The sequence below is a fragment of the Anopheles nili genome, chromosome 2, assembly GCF_943737925.1.
Source record: "Anopheles nili chromosome 2, idAnoNiliSN_F5_01, whole genome shotgun sequence".
In the NCBI taxonomy this organism is placed as follows: Eukaryota; Metazoa; Arthropoda; class Insecta; order Diptera; family Culicidae; genus Anopheles; species Anopheles nili.
Genome location: NC_071291.1, coordinates 52,517,229 through 52,541,937, shown reverse-complemented (window position 1 = coordinate 52,541,937; position 24,709 = coordinate 52,517,229). Strand labels below are relative to the sequence as shown.

At 39.9% G+C, this 24,709-nt stretch overlaps 1 protein-coding gene and 2 non-coding genes across 3 annotated transcripts; all 3 read right to left on the bottom strand.

The window, feature by feature from the left end:
* Positions 1-2,059: 2,059 nt before the first annotated feature.
* LOC128721047 (solute carrier family 2, facilitated glucose transporter member 5-like) lies at positions 2,060-5,044 on the bottom strand. The gene is made up of 3 exons (XM_053814756.1): positions 4,978-5,044; positions 3,306-3,502; positions 2,060-3,238 (listed from the first exon to the last, which is right to left on the bottom strand). Exons 1-3 carry the CDS (start codon positions 5,042-5,044, stop codon positions 2,060-2,062), a joined length of 1,443 nt encoding a protein of 480 aa, XP_053670731.1.
* Positions 5,045-24,195: 19,151 nt separating this feature from the next.
* Trnap-ugg (transfer RNA proline (anticodon UGG)) lies at positions 24,196-24,267 on the bottom strand. Its single transcript has one exon. It is a non-coding gene; the product is annotated as a tRNA-Pro (tRNA).
* Positions 24,268-24,383: 116 nt separating this feature from the next.
* On the bottom strand, positions 24,384-24,455 carry Trnap-cgg (transfer RNA proline (anticodon CGG)). The gene has a single exon. It is a non-coding gene; the product is annotated as a tRNA-Pro (tRNA).
* Between the last annotated feature and the right edge of the window lie 254 nt (positions 24,456-24,709).

The window sequence follows — 24,709 nt, the reverse complement described above, 5'->3', positions numbered from 1 at the left end:
ATAAATTCAACAATTTTACGGTTCAGCATGCGTTAGGATCTGCTGTCGAATTAATGAGTTAAAGAATGTGCTTTATTTCCCTGAATGACGAGCGTGAAACCACTTTAACGTCTGTAATATGAACAAGATTGATTGACAAATATGAAATATGAAATATATACTACAAAACTCATTCTTCAAATGGTTTTCCTTCATTACTTGAAAAAGGAAATTAATAAAATTATTCTTCCAGATCCTTCATCAATAGTAACATTTCTCATGGTTTCGAACAGGTCTTTGTTTGTGATTAGAACCGATAACACAATCGTCATGCTATGCTATTATTTGTTTTCTTTTATAAAATGAACGAAAGCTACAAGCTTACACATTGTAATGGAAGTTGTCATGAAAGTTTCCGACAGGCACCGTTCTGTTTTTTTTTACATTGTTTTGTTATCATTATGACATCGAGTCGACACGCCTGAACCGCTTCATTTGTAGTCAGTGTGAAATCTATTGATACCATTTTTTGCACGCGTACACGTCTCTCTATGTCGTCGTCTACAGTGTGCTTCTACTCTAAAGAGAGTGTAGACAAAGCAGCTTATTTTTTGTCGGGCGTCTATTATATTTTAATCAAACGTATATCTCTAGCGCACGTGCCTGAATGGTTTTTACTTTGCTGCATTAATAACCGCTTCCGACTGTTTGTAAACACGTTCCAGCCTGCTCAGCGTTGGTGATACAGGAAATCGAGCCGCTGATGAAATTGGAACACAAAATAGGAAAATAACACAGTGCATCTATCTACTAGCACGCCTGCTCTTGCGGGTTATCTACACTGGAAGCGAATCGAAAGGGTCAAGATGCTGACCGTGCAAGGTTGTGTAAACATTTCATAAAATTGAAATCCGCATCTAGCTCACTCTTTGCTGCTATGTGCGCATCTAGAGATAGTGGTAATGAAGCCAAAAATATTGTGAGACACAAAAGTTCGTTCTCGAAAGGACCTTGATGACTGTTTCATTCGCACTGGAGCTCATCTATAGAAAACATCATAATTCTTAGGAACTTGAACATAAATCACTCAAAACTACACACTAATAACACTATCAGCAGATAACACTATCTTCTCAATACATAAATGTCATTGCAGTTTTACACTCATGCAAATTTAAAAACATTCCTTCGTCATTAAAATAAGCTAGAATTTTCTCATTTTTTTCAAACATCCTAATCTGAACACATTCAACTCCCTGTATTATTGAAGAGCAAACTCATGAAATGACTGCAATGATTGAGACTTCTTCGAATGGCATACTAAATGATATAATAATATTTAGTGGAATCATTTACTAGCCACTGATTCGCAATTTGTGATTCACATTGGAGTGGGAAAAACTCTATTTCATGTAGCCTTATGACTTGAAGTGATCTACGTTTATTAGTATGAGTGCAAACCTGTTGAAAAACACTACCAAACGAAAGTGAAAACATTTGATAAGTATACGCAGCCACTGCAGTGGGCGAAAGTATTTTGAAAATCTCGCAGCACTTTTCAACTTACAACTTGATAAGATAAGCAGGAACTGATACAGAAATATCTAAAATTCATAGGAAAAGCCATAGACAAAATAAACAAAACATACATTGCAGGTTAAAAGATTATTTCAAAGGCCTTCAATATTTTTTATATAATATGGAAATATATTTTATTCATTATTTATTACACGTCTATGACTTAACTTACAAAAAGTTTTTCTAATGTAAGCTGTTGTATAGATTAACACAAATCAGCCTTTTGTTAAGATAGTCTTCAATTAGAACATACAAACACCATAGTAAATATCATCACAATTTTGTTTTCCAACTTTCTTTAATATAGGTTGTGGTTTATTTTCACTACTAGCTCTATTAGGTAAAACATCGCTAAAAGCTCTATTAAGTAAATTATCATGATTGATCAATTAATAACATACTCTTGTAAATAAAAGTAATAGTTACTGCAGTTCGGCTGGTCACACTTATGAGTTTGTATATTACACGAAAAATTCGTCGCCTCAAATGAATCAATAACCAATCAATCGTAGAGCACTTCAACCGAATTTTTGCTGCCACCGAACACAATACCTTCGCGTTTGTAAAATTCTATCCTTGCTTGTCGAATCGACATCTTAGACGTTTCTGGAAGCTTCCGATAAAGCATGAATGCAATGGCAAGCAGCGGGGCACCAGCCACTAAAAGAGTTCCACCGTAATATTCTTGCGTCGTCCAGTAATCCCACTGGAAGATGATGGAATAGATGATCACGTGAAGTGCGTTCTCAAGCACATGCAGAACCGTTATTGTGAGGGCCTTCTTTTTCGTGTTAAAGGCTTCCGAACAGAGCACATCCGGAACGAAGGTAAGCCCGATGGAAGCTCCTACTTCACTGGCCAGCAAAACACCCATTCCTACTTCTGGTGTTATAGAATCAGTTGCTAAGTACGCAATTCCCATCGCCGAAAGGACGAGCCCGGTGGATACGGTGGATACCAGCTGCAGTGCTCGTCGACCGTATAGATCCACCGTAAACATGCCGAACATGCCAACAACGAGCCGAATCGACGTTAGAATGGTAACAGAGAGGCTTACGTCGGCATCCTTGATACTCAACACTTCATCAATGACGTTAAGTTTGACTGAATTCACTGCACAGTTAAACGATAGCACTGACGCGATCTTACCTAGTCCGACCAATACTAGAGGTCGAAGGTTACCATCCCGGAAAATGGACCCCGTGGTGGATGCGTCCTCTGACAGCATAGCTTTGATTTCGGTCAATTCGTTGCGGATATCCCACGTCGCTGTAGATTCATTACGAAGCTTCATGAGGCTCCGTTCCGCTTCCGCGTTCAGATTTCGTTGCATCAAGAACACTGGCGATTCGTAGCAGACAAGTAAATTGAGAAAGAATGCCATCGCCATGTAACAAAGACCTAATATTCCCATAAACTGATGGGGTTCCAGAGAAGCTTCGTTTACTGAGCTCATTATAGCTCCAATCATTATCCCAGAGATGATGCAAAAGTTTACCGCAGCCATAATGACACCACGAAGTTCCTTCACAAGTATTTCTCCGCCATGAATCAATACCACCAGATATGCCATGCCGTGGGCTAGACCCATCAAACTGCGAGCAAATGCAACTGCAATCAGATGATTTGGCGCTGCAATCGAAACTATGCTACCAATGATCACAAACGACATCAGCACAAACTAGAGAGGAAATGATCATTGAATAAAAATCTCACTTTCCTAGAGGAATCGGCCAAATAGGGCTTACATTGATTTGTTTTTTGGCGTACCGCTGGATCAGAAACCATGTTGCAAGAGCGCCTACGACCGACGCAATGTGAAAGAGTAACCGCGTTAACAGCACTGTTGAATCGGAATGTTCGAGGGTCCATTTCAGAGATTCAGTTTTTGAATTGTACAAAGTTCCAGCCAAAAACATGCCAGTAGTGAGCAGGGCCAAGATTCCTAGGGAAAACAGTCAATTGTAACATTCTGCAGTGATATGAAAAATTCAGTATTGGATATGATAATGAATGAACCAAGCTAAAACTCACAAGAAATATACAGCAATGAATAAACATACGACATTAAAGCTTAACCTGAGCTGTGTATTATAATGGTAACAGAAATAGAAATAAAAAGGCAAAAGGTCCGGAAACGAGATGTATAAGCAAAGCAAATAAGCAAACAGAAATAAAACAAACTCTTGTAAGCTAGGGTAATAGATGGAAAGCAATATAAAGACTAGTATAGGACTAGACTAGACTAGATAAGCAGAGTTACAAAATTCTAGACACGCAAAGAGACGAGCAGAGATGCAATGGCTGAAGAATGTATCTCTAACGCTGCTGCCCTTCTGAATCATTGATACTCTCAACTGTTTACTCTTCTAACTGTTACACATGTTTTTCACATTTTGCATGATGCAGCACGCGTTACCCATAACATTTAATAGAGAAGCAGATAGTTAATAGAATAGCTCTCGCCCGTTGAAATTCTCAATCGCTCACTAGGCATGCTTTGCACATTTTGGCAGTTACGTCACGCATCACGAATCATGTTTACGCTCAATAGAAACCCGAACGAATAGACAAGGAGTAAACAGCGCTCCTGTCGACTCTTGACACTCTTAATCGTCCATTTCCACCCACTTTGCACACACATTATACGTTTCGAGTGATGTGATGCATCACGCCCAATAGTACAAAAAGATACATTTGTAAAAAAAATGCTATAGCACCGTAGATGGAGAAATATGTTCGTAATTAAGTTTAACTACGTTAAAATAGTAGTAGAAAATATTCTATGCCCGACAGTGCTAAAGGAATAAGAAAATGTTCACATTTATGAAAAATCTAACAAACAGAAATCTGAATCTGAAAGAAGATTGTTGTTACTCCTGTCGAAATGAAAAATAGCTAATACAGAACATAAATAGAGCAAAATTGTAAAACCTTTTTGACGCCGTCACCAGTTTTAATTTTGTTCATTTCAAACAAAAAAATAGATCAGCAAAAATTTGAATCGAAATTTGAGCGCAAAAAATGAATGAATTAAACGCTTATACGCGTTTTTATCATCGCTAATGTCGCACGATTACATTTACATTGCAATACAAGGCTGTTGTCAAAAAGAGTATCAACCAATGAACAGTGGCGCATTGGTATAATTTGAGTTACTGTTATTGAACTACAATCTAATCACAGACAGGAAGCGATTGATAAGCTTCTTCAGGATGCTCTTCTGGAACAAAATGGTGTTAGCATCCCAAGCACCTGGACGGCTTTTCAATTGAGCTTCAACACCGACTCAATTCACCACAGCTAACACATAACTACACATGCGTCGTGCCGCACTGGATTGCCACAACGCTACATACAAGACACTTAAAATTGTTGATAACAACACTGATGAACGGGATGTGAAACGTTTCAACACACCTGTTGCTATTGCGTTGCTCTGTGGTTTGTTTTTCTGATTCATTTCCACCCATTCGGTGCATCCCATCTTTTCGCTGATCCTGGGGCACAGGCCTATTAGTTACAGCTTAATTGTCACCTTTCAGAATAAATCTGATTCACACTTGACGACCACGTCGGCTAGCGGCAACAGGGTGCGTCTCGTGGCGGAATCCAAGCTATACTAACCTGACCACCTCCGATATACGGTAGACTGTAGGCGCCTGTCAAACGATTGCAAAAAATAAACAAATAAAGGGTGTTGAGCACGTTATCATGTCATGGCGAATCGAACACCAAGTCGAGCAAGATAACTCTCGTGGGGAGGGAATTTTGTGGTACTTTGGTTGGTTCGGAAATACCACTAGAACCAACGCACACTTGTAGCCTGAGAGAATGCGTGGCACTTATCTCTGCGCCTATTCATTGTTCCTCATGCTTCCCTAACGCACACTGTCGATTTTCAAGTTTGAGTTACTACGTTATTTAACTCTCCAAAAATATGTCAGAGTGATCGCGTAACCGGTAAACCGCAGATTAAATGTTTGACGCATAAATAACCTATTACGACTCTTAAATTCGATTAATAATAAAATGGTGTTGACGAGCAAAGATCAAGAGTTTTTGAGGACCTAAAGGATACGGTTTATTCCTCATCAGCACTTTACAAAAAAAAACAAACAGAACACATCCAGTTTACATTAATGCGTATTCTTAATATTGTGACTTTTACAATAACACTTTTGATTGCAATTTTATCGACGGACATTTAATTAAAATTAGATAAATTCTAAAACTAGGTTTTCACGTGTATGATTTATGAAGATTAATGTAAAATAAGTTTATCTTACAAGTATATAAGTTAGTAGCAAAGTTAAATCAAGGAACTAACAAAAATTCATTTAGCCCCAAATCAAGTGCGATCGTATTTCCTTTCATACTAATTAATCCATGATGCGTATGATTCCACATTTGATAATATGCATGACTCCACGTTTCCCTCTGCGTAGCTCGAACACAACGGTAAAGGATGCTTCTCGCGTCTACCGAGTTCATTCATCTACTATAAATTCTTCCCAACCACCTTCATGGATAGAAACAGCTTGCACGAAGGACAGCTTTACAACTGACGGTGTCACATGAATTACACGCGATCGGCTAACTCCGGTTGCTCCTCCCAACGAAGCTACGTTCTCTGCAGTCTACTGTAGCCATTGCTGAACTACCAGGTCATGTTAGGCTGCTGAACCACTGCTACAGCTGATACGGTCCGGCTATTTGGGCGTCTTTTCTGCATCCGTAATCCCACACCTTCGATTGCCGTCTGCATACGGGCTGTAGCTTAAGCAACAGAGAATCGGTGGTTGCGCGAAACGGTACACATCACGCCACCGTGCGAACCACCGAACCGATCGTCAGCCGACGGGGGTAGGGGATGTCGAGAGGCTCACGAAATAAACTGGCAAATAAGCGGTTTGGCAATCGGATTATCATAAATCTGTCAAATTTTAATTTATTTGCTTACATGACCGGCTGTCGAATGAGCACCCGACACATGGTCCGGTGTACTGGCGCAAGGCATGGCAGTACAGCTTTCGGAGACCAGTTACTTGTTGGTGTCCCAGTGGAGCATATTTTCGTTGGTTAATGCGATTACTTTAGCTTTAGGGAAATCACCAATCACCATTACTACAACTGCTGTTAACAGCTTACTGGTCAGTTTAGTTTCCAACGAGAAATTGGTTTCATGAATCATTAAAATTACGGATACAAATAATTTTACGGTTTGTAACATGTTGAAAATATTATTTAAAACGTTGTTTTAAAATGTAATATGTCATTAAAAAGCAAAAATGTTGCATCAAATTTTGAATCTAGATGGATTTAGGATATACCGTAACCCAAATAGTGAGAATAAATTTAATACAATTTTGTGCTTTTAATATTGGTACTATCTGATCGATCAAGACTGAGACTATTAATTATTGTTCATTCCACAGAACTCACTATTTGCTGTGTAATTAAACTGTTCCAATGAAACCGCTTGATTTAATCTTTATTTAATAGATGTATCCGATTAATTGATTTTTCTAACCACTATCTGGAATCTGGATTTATAGATTTATCTCACGTCACACGTTTGTTATGTATCTACAGTTTTTAATAAAATACCTATCGTATCGGTTGTTAGAATTCGGTAAACAATGTATGCTAATTAATGTAGAGAGTAATGGTATGTATAAAACCAGTTAGTGATGATAATGGTCAAAATGATTAGCATTTTAGGAATCTTCCTCGTTATTTATTGCTTCTCACGCCCACAGCTGCAAGAAACGATCACATTCAGAATTTAGCACCCAGAGGGTTGATGATATGAAAACCAGATAAACTTTTTTTTTGCAAGATAGTAGAATTAATGTATCCGTGATGCAGGAAATCGACAATATCCAACATCAGGAGCACACGGTTTGCGCATTTGCAATCCCGATCGATTACTGTTCGCCGTCACAGGGTGCATGCCGGTGCTAGTTTAGTTGCACGTGAGAGTTTCATTAATATTCGCTTAGGGTGCCTTTTCTGCGGTGCCTCCAGCGACCGTGCCGGCACACGCCATGAAATTAACGTTGAAGGGTGGGGATTGAAAGCCATCTACTACCCCTTTCGATTCGTTGACCAGTGCCTGGTGGTCCTCACGGAACTGGTTCTTCCATCAGTGCCGTTGAACGCGAAGTTTGGGAAGCCCGGCTCCAGCTAGAAGCAGCTGAACCACGTCTCAGAACCTGTCGGCGTGTTTCCAAAAAATCTCAAGAGAAGCCGCTCCTCCAGAACGACTGATCCTCATGAATACATTAAGCCCCGCCAGCGTTGCAAACTTTTTCAGCTTCAAGTGGTTGCCTTCGACGCCGTTGACTCGTGATCATGGCCTCTTGATCGGGCAGAATGCCAGAGAACCTGCGGCAAGATGTTCTGAAACTGAAGCGCCCATTCTTCGAAAACCTGTCCAAGCAACCTAACAGGGAGGGTTCACGAATTAAGCCAAAAATGGTAGAAGATAAAAATATCACCCATCAGCACCCTAGTGCTCGGTTTCTCTTCCTTTGCCGATCGCGCTGTGTTTCGTCATATGCGTAACATAAAGCTGCAAAAAAAACACGATCCAGAGCCCATTCGTGGAAGGAAAGTGCCCAACCAAACGGTTCGTGATTGCGCCGAGATGCGGCAGTGTTTTCGGGGCTCACTAAGGAATTCTCCAGAGGAAACTGAAACTCATCCAGAACCGGGGGAAGTTCGTTGCGGCAAGAGCTGAGTTCCTCGGAATAAAGAACAGCCCAAAACGATGGGGAGAAGAAAAAACGCACCCGGAACATGAAATCATTAGCATTCGCGAGAATCATATATTTTATTCACGCAGCCGGATCAACCCAGCTCCAAGCCACTAGACCTCCTAATGTATTAGTGTATTTTTATAGCACCATTATGAGATTGTTTACCTTGCCTCTCGAGCTCAAGGTGAATCCCATCATCAAAGGAAAGCACACAGCGCGATGTTGCTGAAAAAGATGGTAGATATGGTGCAAAAAAATGACAACATTATCAAAAACTTTAGTTGAAGTTATGAAACATGTACTTTTAATCACAACTTTAAATTGTATTCGTATCACAAACCAAGTCTTTGAGCAATGCCATTATTAGGTTTTAATGCTTTATTTCCATCAGTTAATTTCAATCTAGACTACATTAGGTATAAATTTGATATTGACAAAATAAAATCTGAACATTAAATTTGCATATCACAAATTGCTAGTTCATCCTATTCAATAGCACTATGTATCTCTAGATTAAATTAATTTGAATATTTTTGTTCTCCATTAAAGGTAGAAATTCACCTGCTAAAAATAAATTTCAAAGAATCCATTCATGAAGACACAGATGGTCCATTCATGAAGTTTAAACACGTTTTTGACTTTGAAATTAATTCAAGCTCGAAATAAATGTAGGATTAAATTTAAACAAAACTATTTTGATAGCGTATAAGAGGTTTAAAGCATTAAACCTCTGCATACAACTTTACCAGTTGATGGAAAAATATACAAAATCGCTTTACAACACAAAACGGAATATAATTTTATTTGAATACTTAAAATAAGCAGTATACTTCACAAACATTTTCAGTAGATAAAATTGTTGATACTTTATATATTTTTATTTATACTTTATATATTTTTATACAATAAAAGCCATTACTGCCAATATGCACGTATGGTATATATGGATGAAATTATTTATTTGTTCATGCATATATTTATAAATTTTTACTACTTTTTTATTTATCGCTCTATAGCGGATATGAGCGATTGACACGGGATCAAACTAAAATGGATTTACTTTTAATAGCCTAAATTAAATTTCATCATCAACAGCCCGAAACTGCATCCAAAAAACCTATCCTTAGCTCATTTCAATGAATTGTTGCGCTAAAACTGATCACGCCGTATCGCGGATGCTGTAAGCAGACGTCACAAAAACACTGAAGGTCACCCTCAGAAGAAAAATTCCAAATCATCCGCTGCTCACAGTTCCCCATCACTGCTAAATGACGAGCGCGAATTCTCGGCTGGCCCCAGAATGCCTGAATTCGCCAGTCGAGCCATCAATCGGACCAAAACATCGCACGAAGCCACTTCCTATTCTCGGTTTTTCCTATCCTAAGACATCCTATTCTTCTCGTTTATCGGCCATACACGATCATAATCCATCACGGAGCTTCTCGCAGGCTTGGTTCTCGCTTGGAAGAAGGCACAAAAGCGTCGAGCGAAAGATCCCGAAGGTCTAATGTAACTTTATCCAAACTCAAAACGGCAGCCAACACACCTCGGCCCGTGTATGTGTGGCCGTTTGCGTCTGTGGTTAATTTTGCAGCATGATTTGCAGTATTTTGCGTTCCGCGGCCAATGTTGCCTGCCGGTGGGACTCGCGTTGTGCGCCAGACCTCGCGGAAGGCGTCTACTTCGATGCTAATTCGATCGTTCATGCAGGCACAAGGCACACCGTTAGGGGAGTGGTAGAACCAACGAGATCGAGATATCGAAACATCTTTTACGCTCCCTTCGCTGGAGCGTGGAAGGTCAAGCGACGGGAGTATGAAATTTCAAATAGAACAAAAGTAATTGCACAAAAAAAAGGCTTCTCCAGTGATCTACTCACCTAATTTATGTTGGGTGTTTTGCTTTGTGCGCCTTTCTGCGCGAGAATCGTAAAAAAAAGCGAGAGCCTGGTAATGACGGGAATAAATAGCCATAATGGGTGGAGTGAAAATCGTTTTCGTTTTTATTTCGTCGGACGGGTGTATCTGGACTTCTGAATGGTGGCTATTAAAACACTTTTACCTTCCGCTAAGTCGTGATACGTCGTGCCCACTTGTGCTGATTGTTAAAATATGTTAACTATGCAGAAATAAAAGAGAAGAGAACTGACTTCTTCAAGATCTGAAAACCATTTACCTGTGCACAATGCATAACATGTTTTTATATATTCTTTTAAACCGACAACATATTTATGAAAACTACTATTGAACTGAAGTATTTTTCATGCACAGATGAGGGACGTGTACCAAAGAAGTTAAGTAACTAAATTACAAAACAAGGGTACCGTTACGCATCGAGATTTTCAACAGTTTGATTGCGATTCGCGACCACTTCCTAGTTCTGTCAATCGTGAAATACGCGATTTCGCTGTCAGCATCGCGTTACTCAAATCGATCGTTTCGGCTACAGCGAGGAATGAAAAAAAATCATCGAACACAAAGTGTTGGTAGGGCGCTTTCGAGATTTAAACGGTACATTAGATATGTACACTTTTTTCATTTACTGTTGAGCCGGCGCTAGCAACACCTCTTCACGTGAAACATGTTATGCAGTTTAGTTTTGTTACAATTATGTAATGCATAAGCAGGTTAAATCCATTGCCTCCTTTACATATGAGCTGCATATTGTATATTATCTAAATTATATATAAAACATTATTTTCTTTAAAGATACAACTGATTACAATGAAGGATAATATAAGTGATTATAAGTGATCATAAACTGATCAGAACATTGCAACATTTTCACAGTACAGTGATTGTATTCCCAGTCATCTATACAGATTTTTAGTCTGTTGAAATTTCTATCGCACCATTCTTCCAATAACTCTTGTAGAAAGAGGGTGCAAAGAAGAATCACTCTACACGAAGATGAGTTCAACATGCCAAAATGCAGCAACAGTGTCTGGCCGAGTGTGGACACATTAATATTCATCGAATGCATTTCCTTTCGTGATGCACACTCGTTTCATTTTGTGGCGGCAGTTTCTTCTAGCTATCCAGTCCCGCCGTACGAAACATATGTTAAACATGTCCATGAATGAGTGGCATTGTGTGAAGGTAATTTTATTCAAAAAGCAATAGAGATAAAAAGGAATTATCGATAAATGCTCTGCGTGGCGTTCACTCCGCTGTGAGTCTGCATTTCTCGAGCCGGAGCGTTAGTCGATGTAGTGGTAGTAGAAAAGAGGAACTATTCACTTTTAAATTCGTTTTCTTCGTTTTACCATATTTCATCAACACATCTTCTTCGCCTTCTAGTGCCGTTAAACAATCCAGGCGCTTATTCTTTCACTGCGACGGCTTCGTCACTGCCACATTAGATATTGAGGTTTATGCATTGCACATTCACCTTCACTTCATTTTCATAAAATATTTGTCTTCTAGGTATTTGCTTCGTTACGTTCTTTTGATTTTAATGGCATTTTTTTAAAAAAGAAAACCAGTTCCAGCGGCAATTATTATTCTACTTTTCACAACTACAGTTTCGATGGAGCCAACGAGTGGTGCGCTTGATTTATTACAACCCAACCCAGCTGCCGCTGAAATGTTTGGCCAGGGAGTGCAAATCGCTGTGTAAATTGATTGCTCAAAAATCTGAACCATGCATGCGGGCCGCGCGATACACCAGCCCGGATACCCTATGCTGCCGAAGCATTGTTGATTCATCAATATCGACCGGTTGCACAACATTGTTGCGAAGAGCATAATGTTTTCTTATATTTCTTCTTACGGGCAAGCATCATGCTTAAGGCTTCAATATACTTGCAGTCATTTATGTCGCTACGATAAAAATAAACGTTTCAATGCCGATTAAAGTAGATTTTGGACAAATTTAGTCAACGTCACTGCACAAAATTGTCTGTTCCCCAGATGCGGGCATTGCTGGCTCTTGATTCTAATTGGTAAAGTGTGAATCTAAAGATAGATAAATGCATCATTCTTCACCGAAAGGAGTTTCAATAGCTAATCGTCTGTCGAAACCAGCGCATATATACATATATGTAGTATATATACATACATACGCATCCATGTACACAAATAAATATAGAAACATACAATATATAAACATATTTAACATAGCTTAAAATATATTCCCCAATACTTTGAGAGTTATATTCATTATTTGTAATCCATCAAGCTCATAGAATCTTTCAACAAAAATATTATATAATATTTCGGTATACACTATTCCTTTAACGGCAGAAGATTGATATTTAATTGTATTCAGTTCAATGTATTCAATTGATATACTATGAAATATGCATTGTTTTTCATTATTTACTGCTAATGTTATTGACATAATCTATAATTATTTATATTCAGTTTAAAATAACAAGATCCTGAACACCAAACCCACCAAATCTGAATACGCTTCTCTACAATATAACTACTTATATATAACTCATAAACGCATGACTTATATTAAATTCATGTTAGCAAAACAGATGAAAAGTAAATCCCAATCAATTAATAAAATATTGAACATTTTATGTTGATTTCTCAACACACGGCAATGCTTGGCAGATCATATTCAAAAGACAACTACATTCGTTGTCTGCTGCTGCTGGGAAGAGCATGGATGCGTTAGAGAAGATCGCGGAACCACAACTGTGCAACAAAATAATTGATTCAATTACCGTAGCAAGTGTGAATAAATCAGATGCAAATTGCCTCTAATTCTGCGACATCAAACTCATTGCAGCCAGCACCAGCTATCTGCGCAGGCAGTAACGCAGGCGCAGAGTGTCGCTTACTACGGAAGAATGTCACTGTATGGTGGAAAGATTTATGGTTGGTAAATACCCTTGGAGATGCAGTGTACTTTTGCTCTGAGTACTTAACAACGCCCACGGGTACACGGGGTAGAGCGAGATTTCGAAAGAGATAGAGAGAGAGAGAGAGAGAGAGAGAGAGAGAGAGAGAACGCAAATATCTTTGTGTGTGAGGGCGTGTATGTGTGTTTAACATAGAATCGTGTGCTGTTTGCAATGACGATATCTAGCATATTGTTCCAGAGTACCATGCGACCTCACAGCTCGCTAGCAAATAAGGGCCATAGATCGGGGTGACTGCAACGTACGCACGGGTTCTATCAACCTTCCTAGCTGATTTCCCTTTTGCGTGGTACGCTAATTAACGATGCCATTTGCGGGTTATGAATCACTAACTAAAACCGGTTTGGTTCCATTGTGGCTTCATGATCGCCTCCCCTAGGAGGATAGGGTTAGCGCCAGGCCGCAATGCATGCTTCGGCGGGACTTCCACCCCACATCGCCACAGTGTTGGTAGTTTTTCATCTTTATACGGTTCATTACCTCGATGATCGCTGTTATCAACGTTCGAGAGAAAAGTCTATCCGCACGGTCGGATAATTAATTGTTTGCGTTAGAATATTCTGCTTCGTAAGTACGGTGATGGATAGAAGAAAATGAGTTCGTGCTTATCTTCGAATTAATTATCACCTCTTCTGACACGTGGTCAATGTAAGCAAATCTCTGGAGCTTATGTAATATATGAATGGTCATTACAGATATGTTTGATCGATTTAAAACATTTTGTACTACAATCTATAAGGTTTTCCTAGATTCATTCTCTAGGATTCATTTAAAGCTATTATGAAACATTTTTTGTACAATATTTGTTGATCAAGGCAGAGTCATGCAGAAAAGTACGTCTTAATTTAACAACATAATGCTTGTAATAAAATGTAACACTTGACTCAATCATTGCCAACAGAGCAGATCGTGTGTTTTATTTTAAGCCCCGAAAGATCATCTGATTATTTAGACCAAACATTTCGTTTTATCATATTTCTAGAAAAAACGATGATTTAATAAACATTCGTTATTCATTTCAAATCAGTACCTAAACAACTTTTAAAAAGCAACAAAACAATTTTTTTTACTAATACAATATTTATGCATCTGCATAAATCATAAAAAAGATGAAACCACAAGAGACATCCACTATTAATCAACCTGTAACATCGCTATTTGCTCTATACATAAGCGCATCTTCAGCGACAGTGCTTAAGTGATGAACCATGAGACATAATCTACGCATATTAAAAAACCCATTACGATCGCGTGGCACATGATGCAAGAGCTGAAGTGGGCTTTTTCATCGCCATCGATAGCATATCGTTCGCCAGACGCATCGTTCAGTCCTAATTTATATCATCTCAATTCGATTTGCCACAGAATCATAAAACCAGCACATTCGTGCGGGTGGAAAAAATAACGACTGTCGTTTTTTTCGTGATGAGTTTTATGTTGATAGCTTGTTGGCGATCAACTGGATAGCCGGACCTGCACTCAATTGGTGCTCAAGCAACGATAATAATTTAATGTCACCACACACTGCCGCTAATGAGACGAGGCGTTCGTTTCCAGCAACAAGGGATTAATCGTTTCCGATCAGTGCACGAACGAAATAAACCCGCTCGATGCTTGTCGAGCATCGCCAACAACGTGATTTTTGGCTAGGCTAATGAACGTCATAAAAACTTTACCATTATATTTATGACAAACGTCTGTTTAAAATGTAACGGTTGTCGACATTTGTTGTATGATCGTAAATCGTCAAAAAGAATTATGAGTTATGCATTTCACTTGAAATTTAAACCGATTAACATGTGTTACGATAATTTTACGCTAGATTTTGTATATCGTATGTATCAATAACTATTTCCCAAAGGCATTTCTTTAGGTTATTGATAACTCGAAAGTTACATTTATTCAATTTTGAATAGGTCAATGTTGTATTTCAGATTGTTTTTAACTCGCTCTTTAATTTCTGAACATTTTTTCGTACATCGTACTTTCAGGTAAGTGATTTTTTCAAAAAGCACTTTAATATGCCAAACGCCACAATAGATTTCCATCACACTAATTCAAACAATGATAAGGCGTGCGGCCGCGATCATGTTCGGGAGAGCTAAAGCTGTTTTGAAAAAAAAAAACAAAAATTTAATTAGCGAAACATGGATTCCACAAGCCAAAAAACAACTCAAGTGCCTAAACGTTTATTTCCGCCGGCGCTTCTGAAAGTAGCGAGCCAGTGACGAAACGGTAAGGACGTACATGCCTTGATACCATAAATCATTCGCGATTATGGCAGTTTGAATAACCGTCGGAACGCATCGCCAAAAGCCTAGACATCGTGTTCTACGGTTTTCCTGGCTCCCTTCATCATTCTTCCCGCCGCGAGGCTCGTTTCGAATGAACCGGACGGCTATAGCACACACGAAAAGTGTTGGCTTCGTAAACCCCGTCAAACATGCCACCCTTTAGGGGTTAAGCCGGCAACCATGCACAGAGCAGCTTCCTTGAGCAGCACGGTGGGGCAGCTGAGCAGTGGCATGAAATGAGGAACTCATTCAGCAGTCATGCGATTTCCTCATTTTATCACCCCCTAATTGAATAGTCACGACTCTAGGCCCGCCCAGTACACTTCTCGCTTTGGGCGCTCCAACCTCCGCCGATAGCCGGTGCGATGGCAGCTTACTGCTAATGTGGTAATGTGGCTATTTGGGAAGCTAGGCTAGATGTACAGGTTTGAGATTATTTTATTCATTCAGTACATCTCATTCAGTACGAGGAACATCAACAGGTTGACGTAATCTTATTTGAAGGCAACGGCTTTATAAAAGCCCCTTTATATCTTTTCTGAATGTGTCTCAGTTATCAGATCATGTACGCACAAACATACCTTAAGCGCAAGCGCATTGGGAAAGCTAGTGTTGTTTATGAATAAAATGCTAGAATAATATCAAAATAAAGAGAGCTATAGGCTTAAAATAAAATCCTCCTTAAGGTGGTGACATTCAAAACATCAACAATAACGCACGTCACTTAGATCACAAGCACGCCGTAGATCTAGCCAATATCGCAAGCGCAACGTAGTTATCGTAATCGATCCAGTGGGATTTACATGCCACCGATCCGATGCCGGTAGGCTATAATTGCATCCGCCGCAGGCAGACGGTACTCTAAGGATATTCTACACTTCATGGCCTTCAATTTGTCCGCAAATTGCCCGACGCCAACTAGCGTTACAGGGCGAGCTATCGAGACCGTCCTGTGGTCGAAAAAATAACACAAGTACTCTGAAACCCCGAAAAGCGAACACAGCAAAGGGCGAACGAAACCAAAAAATAAAAGGAGTAAACCCCGGCATATCAGCCAACAGGTAGCGCCAACCGAGCAGAAGTTTGCGAGCGACGCGACTCAGTCTGGTGCGATTGTTGGTCTTCTTCAAAATAATTATCTTCATCTTTTGCCGAATCTCGCTCCAAGGCAGCCCTGATCGAGAGAGAGAGAGAGAGAGAGAGAGACACGGGGCCGACAAGGAAGCAACCAAGGGGAATTCTACGAGTAGATCCACAGCCTCCGAGGTTGGAACCGGTTTTGTGGCTTTTATAATCACCTCCAGTTCGCGGCGTGCATGTGGTTTGTCTGTTTCGTTCGGGTTTCCTGGTCTCTCTTTCTCTCTCTCTCTCTCTCTCTCTCGCTCACCCGGATGCACGATCGCGATGCTACCGTCTAGTCAATTTTGATCGCCCCCTTCAACCAGCACACCAGTAGTACCGTCTGGATGAGCACTCCGGGGCAAACGTTCTCGCACTTGAGCCGGCCTCACCGAGCTGTTCAAGTGTGGTACGATGACAAACGCAAATCCCTCGTCACTGAAGTTCCCACCTCCCCCAGGGGGGGTGGCCCGAGGATCAACAATCGCTGGCGCTCGAAGCGCACTGAACGGCTGAACGGCTGGAGTACGCGACACCACCATTGCTAGGCCAGGCTGAGTGTGGAATAAATTTATGGAATGATACTGCTGCGCCGATAAATAATGAACCATATTTATTCAACCTACCGACCGGACTCCACGCGGCCCCAGACCGGTTGGCATATTGGCCGGCAAATGCGGCGATCGCAAACACGGAAGACTATGTTAAGGTCAATCAGAACCTCCCAGCCGGCGGGCACGTACACACACACACATACACACGCGCGCCGGTAGGTAAGCCACATAGAACGCTGGTGGGGCAGCACCGTTACGCACGCGGCGCCAGTGGCGGAAACTCTTTGTGAGGAGATTTCGGTAAGACAGTTCCGTTTGGTGATGGTCAGTACGCCGGCTGTGTGAACCAGGACATGATGTGTGGATATGTCTGATTAAAATTAGTACTACGGCCATTCAGGGCCGTTCGCCGAATTCCGCTAGGGGCCGTCGAACTCGAGGTTCGATCGGAACATTTTGACAGCATATAGTCATTGTGATCGTCATTATGGCCAGCAGAAAAAAAAAATTGAGCTGATTTTTCCAGCCCTGTAATCTTACCCTTAGTAATGAGCACGTGCTTATAAAATATTAACCAAATGGTACTTACGCAGTATAAGAAAATCCAGTAACAATCCCTATTTACCAACATAAATATTAGCATTTATCGGTCATATTCAAAACACTTTCATTCATTCAGTAAATATGAGCAATCGAAATGAAGTTAAAATTTCCTGATAAGTCTCGAGACTTTTATCCATTCACTTTAATGCATTTCATTTCATTTGCATGTCCACTGTATTGCATTTGAATGTGAAAAAAAAAACATTTATCGCTAGTTTCCAATCTTGATGAAATCACTTTTTTTTCTTCTATTTTTATTCACTGTTACCAACAACATGCAATCTTTGATCTAGTACAGTCGTGTAACAATAATTACTACCTGCTATGTGATAGATACTTCCTTCCATTTTCCATTTATCGAATCCATCAACTCTCACACAGTGCATATGTGTTACAACACGACACAACTGTTGTGTGTTTTCCACGTATTAGTGACATTAATTATTTAATGGCATTACTTTGGAAATTAGAATTCCAATGATTTTAGGGACATGTGTACATAATTTTTTGAATAGATTTGATTAAAATCTAAAATTTTTCCATAAGTACAGTCATTTACATGAAAAGATATTTCAGAAAGGAATACTGCATTGCACTGTTAAAACATGTTTTACCACCACATAATATCAGAGTATTCACAGGATACATTTGTTTCGAAACTATCTTTGACCATGCTCAAAATCACTCATCACTGAATATCCGGTTAACATTCTTTCATAATTGTATCTCTTTAAAAATGATTAATCGATAATCAAAATCCCAAGTACCTGAGAACTTTATGAAGCATCATTTCTGGCTGGCCCAATGGTGATGGATATTTTTATTCATTTCATCGTTTACGACGTTCACTAATTAAGTTCTTTGAAACGTTACATCCGAAAAAAGAAGCTTCCATGAGTCATCATCAAGACACAGAATGGAGAAGCGCGGAGTCCCTAAACGAAATTTCCCAAAAACCCCGTCATCTCACAAAATTGAATGTAATTTTGGCTCCGGTTTACTCTAGCAGCAGGTCAAACTGGAGACCGGCAAAGATCCGCAACAGCGGCATTGTATCGTAGCAATATAAATTTGATTGATTGCTCAATTGAAGAATTACGCTCTTCTCGTGGCTGTTTAGAGGAGAAGATGTAACAGCGAGAATCATGCAAAATTGCGTAGAGAAGGCATTCCTTAACGAGCTTACAATGGACTTTGTGCGATTTGAAAATGTCATTCTCGTGGACCAGCAAAACACCTTGCTGTATCGAATTGATTATAGTCATGAGATCATCTTAGCTTTTTGATGCAATGCCTGCCAGGAACTTAAGCATAAAGACTAATTGTATTGAAAGATCACACAAATATATCAATATGATTACGGAAGACTTTTTCGCTAACTATCTCGCCCTTTCGTTCCGTACAAATCATGTCCTGTAAACGAGCATCGATTCGATGGCTAGTTTGTGCAACTCGCCAAGAATGGTCGATACACTGTACGATACCAAAAGTGTTAACACGTACGAACGGTAAATGAGGGACGTAAATTAATTTTACTCCATCGATTCGGTCGTTTTCGAACCGTGACGAACCTGCTAGAAAAACACGAAACGTCCACAACCAACCTACCCTTGGCTTGGGTTCACGTCACCACCACGAAAATATGGTGCGAGCCTCCAGTGTAACCAATCAGTTGCACGCAGCATAAGGAGCCTGGAAATGTAAGGCGGTCGATCGCAGGCTACCATCCAGCGACTGCGCCACGCGTACCCATGACTGTACACTGACTTGGGCCTACGATTACGACATGTTCACGTAAATGCACTACGTTGGTTTGGCCAGCGTGGCGCAGGAATACGATTTGTTCAGCCAGACAGTTTGTTACATTGCGCAGGAGAGGTGCTTTTTCACATATACGCTCTCTCATCTCTTCAGCGTAATGTGACGTAACGGTGGCGGACTTGCATACATGGAGCCGTTTCTTCTGGGTCGCGGTATATTTTACCGGTTGTTTCATATTTCATGCCCTTGCCAAGACCGGGTAGTGGAATGAAACCGCTTTTCGGATGCGTCCACCCGGCAGGACCGGTGCCATCGAATACTGTGCATTGTGCGGAATTAACACCTTTTTCCATGTGCTTTGGATGTGCCACAATCGGCAAACTTGAGCTTGCGTCTGACCACGGTCATGAGCGTTTCCCACTCGATCGCGGGTTTCACAACTTCATTGTCTTTTAAACAGACTTCCGAGATCGAGGCTCCTAAGCAGGAATTATGGAAATTAACATTATCTAGAGGAGCGTCTATGGCGCTCATACAATTTTTCTTCGCATTACATTAAAATTATCATTAAAAATATTTTCTTAATGCCTAGTTCTTTAAAAAACCCTCTTCAATGCCATACCAATGCAAATATCGAATTTTGTAACAGCAACTTTGTGAAGCATATTTTTCACCTGCTTCGTTCTCTCAATCATGCAGATTGACTCCGCTTGGCATGATTTACATCATGAATACGATTTGTGCGATAAAAATGCAAGTCCAAAACTAAACTTCCCAAATACGAAAACATTGCAACAATGGAAATACAACGCGCCTGCTAATCGTGGCATGGTTACGAACAGGTCGTAAAATCGCTCCAATGAAATGCTCACTGAATGGGAAGAGGTGAAAGTGAAAGCTGCGTCTGCGGTTTTGTGGTCACGGTCTAATTACTGCGGATCAGACACTTACCGAACAGCACGGCGCTTATTTCCGCCAGTATCATAAATATTCTTTATTTATGTCATGCTTGAGGTTGCTATCAGATATAGACTATTGTCTTTTTATGATCAAAGGATATAAGCAGTGTAGAACATTTGAGTTAAATTGATCAAAAATATACAACTGAATACTCCATTTTGATTCAAAACCATGATTCAGTTGAATTGTGTAATATTCTAGAGAATCTGAATGTCGCAAGATAATGTAATATAAAAAGTAACACAAATGCGACAAAATTACGCAATCATTTTTATACCTGACATGATACAAGAACTGCACATATTATACAACAACGTAATAATGTTGTATGCACATATCAACAACAATGCACGTTATTATCGGAATACCGTAACCAAACAATCGGTTCCTTTCCTTCTTATCATTTGCGATGGACAAATCTTACACTTTCGTTAAAAATCCGACGTAGCGCCATAATTCCTGTTAGTTTGTCTACATGAATGGACCGGTTGTGACCCTATCGCCTAGCCGCTTGTATGCTGACACAAGCAATGTTGAATGTTTGAACAATTTGCGTCCGTTTAATTCCCCGGTCGTGCCAATGCTGCGTGTCTACGATCGCACAAGCGAAGGCCCTCAACGAGCGTCGCCGTCGTCGTCGTCGTCGTTTGGGTAATATTTGATCAGGTTTTTCTCGCAAAAAGAAACGACTGAACCCCGTCAACTTGTTCAAACACGAAGAGGCCTACAACCAAACACCCCGACCGCGACCTTTCGAGCGTCCGCCTATCGAATCAAAACAGATACCGGAGCGAGGCCTCGGCGAGCTACGTCCTAAGCCGTGCACGAGGCTGCCACGCGTACGACACCCAAATCTAGCTCCCGAGGCCAGAGCAGCCGCGCCTTAACTACAACAGGCATCACATGATATTTGGGCATCTTTTGCCGCCTTTTGACATCCGGCGCGTTGTGAGTCCACGTGCGCCAAAGACAGGCAGTCAAGAACGACGATCCTCTATGTAAAATCGACGTTTGATACCGCGTCGTGCGTTTCTTGACGTACTCGAGCGATTACTATTCATGTGACGTTGCCTTTCGTAAACGCGGCTCGCCGTCTTCTCACGACGAAACCATGTTTATTTTTGTTTTACTTGTGGCAGATCGTGCCAGCAAACGGCAAACCCATAAATAGTGAAAAAATACAACTTGTAAATTATCATTTATGTATTCAGAACTGACTTCTTTCGGTTTCGTTCGCCATGCAACGGTAAGCATCCTCTTGGAAGACTTCGTGGCCCTGGGAGGCTGGTAAAGCCCGTCCATCCATTGCCATCTAACGTTTTCTGTATCCTCATGGTTTTATTTTTTTATCATTTGCGCTCTCGCTCTCGCTTTGTTTCTTACTCACTCTCGCTTGTGTATTTTTTTTCTCTGCTCTTCAAAAAGAAAAAATATGATGCATTGTTTTTTTTTCTCTCTATGAAACGCCATCAGAATTCCCCAGTTCCGGCATTAGAGCACAGCTGGATGTGTGGTGATCAACGAGTGTGGTGATCTTCTGGCGTTTAACATATTCATTTTGTTCCAACGATCTGCGCCGATCGTAGGATGAATGCGAAGGGGTGTGAATTTTTAATTGAACACCGCAAACTGGTTACAACTGTACCGCATCCAAGGTGATCGATCGAGCCCATTGGAATATGTATAAGACGACGTTTACTTTCAATTCTCTCTCGGATGTACGATTTAACTGTAGGAGATGCTCTGTTCCAGAATGAGTTCTTTGAATACATCTGTATCTAGGTTTACTGGTTTGGTTCGGAAACATTGACCGAAAAGTGAAACGGACGTATAGCAAAGATTGTTTTTTTTTTACTATCTTGTTGTCGAGATCTGAATGGTACGGAATAAAGTATTTCAACAATATACGAGTCCCTTAGAATAAATAAATATTTGAATATATGAGCGTGTGGTAATGGAATTGAGAGTGCTAAAATCTTAACTCTTTTATTTTACAGTGAAATCATTGAACACATCATCAGTAATCAATAAAATGAAATCGTCATCATAAATGTAAAAACTAAAACATCATGTTACTAGTAGATGTAATGAATAGTAGTATATAAATAGATGTAACAAAATGAAGTATTGTATTTCATATGAACCTAAATTCAACTAAGTTTTAAACGAAACAGTTAAGCTAAATATTACTTCATTTTATAAAATATTTCCATTTCATGAACTATTTCGAATAATATTGAAGGAAACTTAAGGAAAGCAAAAGTGCATATTTTTATGTTTAACGACCAATACCATCTTTTGCGTTCGTTTCAGCTGTATAACAACAACTTAATTCTTTGAGCAAAATACCCACATCATTACTAGCTACATTAGGGATTTTAGTAAGATTTTAAAGGACCAAGAGACAGTGCATAACCGGAACTGCTAAGCGATGAAAAAATATCTTCTATACAAGAGGTAACAATAATTAAATTGTTGATAATTAAAACCCATCACATACAAACTACGAACAAAACGCGCGAACCCGCAGTAGTGGTTAAAATATCTTTCCTTTCCGCTACATCAGCGATCCCGCATTTCGTGTGATTCATATGAAACATTCGCAAGCAATCGAAAGGCCACGGACAGTTAGTGCTTTTATTGTTTCATATTTTTAAATTAGACTAAATTGGTCCGAAGAAGCAAACAAATAAAGCACAATCTTCGGATCCTGATGGTCTAATTTAGCCATCTACAGCCACTACCAGCTATGCCAGAGGAAGATCCCAACCGGGTCTTGGGAACCCGTGCCGTACCCGAATTTAGCTGCTGTCGTTCGCAGCTCATGGATCACCCCTTCAGTGGATACTTTGATTACCTCTATCAAGAACGCAGATCATTCGTGTAACTCATGTGTGCCCTGCCGAGAGTGTGTTGTTGCGGAGATCTTCTCGGAAAACGACTAGAAGTTGTTTAACTCCCCTTCAATATGCTATACTCGAATGCTTTGGGGCAGATGCAGTGCCATCTGAGCTATGGCTTAACGCTCTTTGCAAAAGCATAGCGCATGATGACACGAATTTAAAACCAATTGATCTTTATTTAGCACGAGATATTCCGCTTTAACTGTGATGGTATTCATAACCTTTTTGTGATTAACTTTTTACGCAACGACGGAATCATTATGCCAAACTTGCATTTTTTTATTTTTTATTTCTAAACCTAAAATAATTAGAAAATATTTGTAATATGTTATATCAATAATATCTAAAATGAGAAAAAAGTGAACGCATCAGTTTTATACAACAAATTCTGACTTTCAACCAGCATCTCAAAAATCTTAATATCTGCCTTTGTTGTTTAAAAATAAAATAAAACCGCACGAGCACATTCAATAATTCTGCACGAACTCACAGTAAATTAACGAGGTTATACAACTGCGCTGGACGTTATTGTTTTAGATGATTTATCACAGTAAGTTGTTTCGCATAAGTTGATCCTACATAAGAATTTATTTTAGCAAAAGTGCTATTTTAACTTCTGCTATGAAATGGGTTCAACAGAGACTTCTCGCACAAAAAGCGAAAATCATACCCCTAGGCAATTGAGCCGTCAGAAACAATAGAAATTACCTGACATGCGTGCAAACATAACTTGTGGTATTTCCGTTAAAAGAACAATATTTACTCATGTATCCTGTGTAGTGCATTAAAAAGTGCTATAAAATTGGGCTCAACCGGGATTTGAACCCGGGACCTCTCGCACCCAAAGCGAGAATTATACCCCTAGACCATTGAGCCGTCAGAAACAATAGTAGTTACCTTACATGCGTGCAACCATTACTTGTGGTATTTGTTTAAAAGAATAATATTGACTCATGTATCCTGTGTGATCTATCGGAAAGTACTATAAAATTGGGCTCAACCGGGATTTGAACCCGGGACCTCTCGCACCCGAAGCGAAAATCATACCCCTAGACCATTGAGCCGTTAGAAACAATAGAAATTACCTCACATGCGTGCAAACATAACGAGTGGTATTTGTTTAAAAGAACAATATTGACTCATGTATCCTGTGTGATCTATTGGAAAGTACTATAAAATTGGGCTCAACCGGAATTTGAACCCGGGACCTCTCGCAGCCTAAGCGATAATCATACCCCTAGACCATTGAGCCGTTAGAAACAATAGAAATTACCTCACATGCGTGCAAACATAACTTGTAGTACTTGTTTTAAAATTA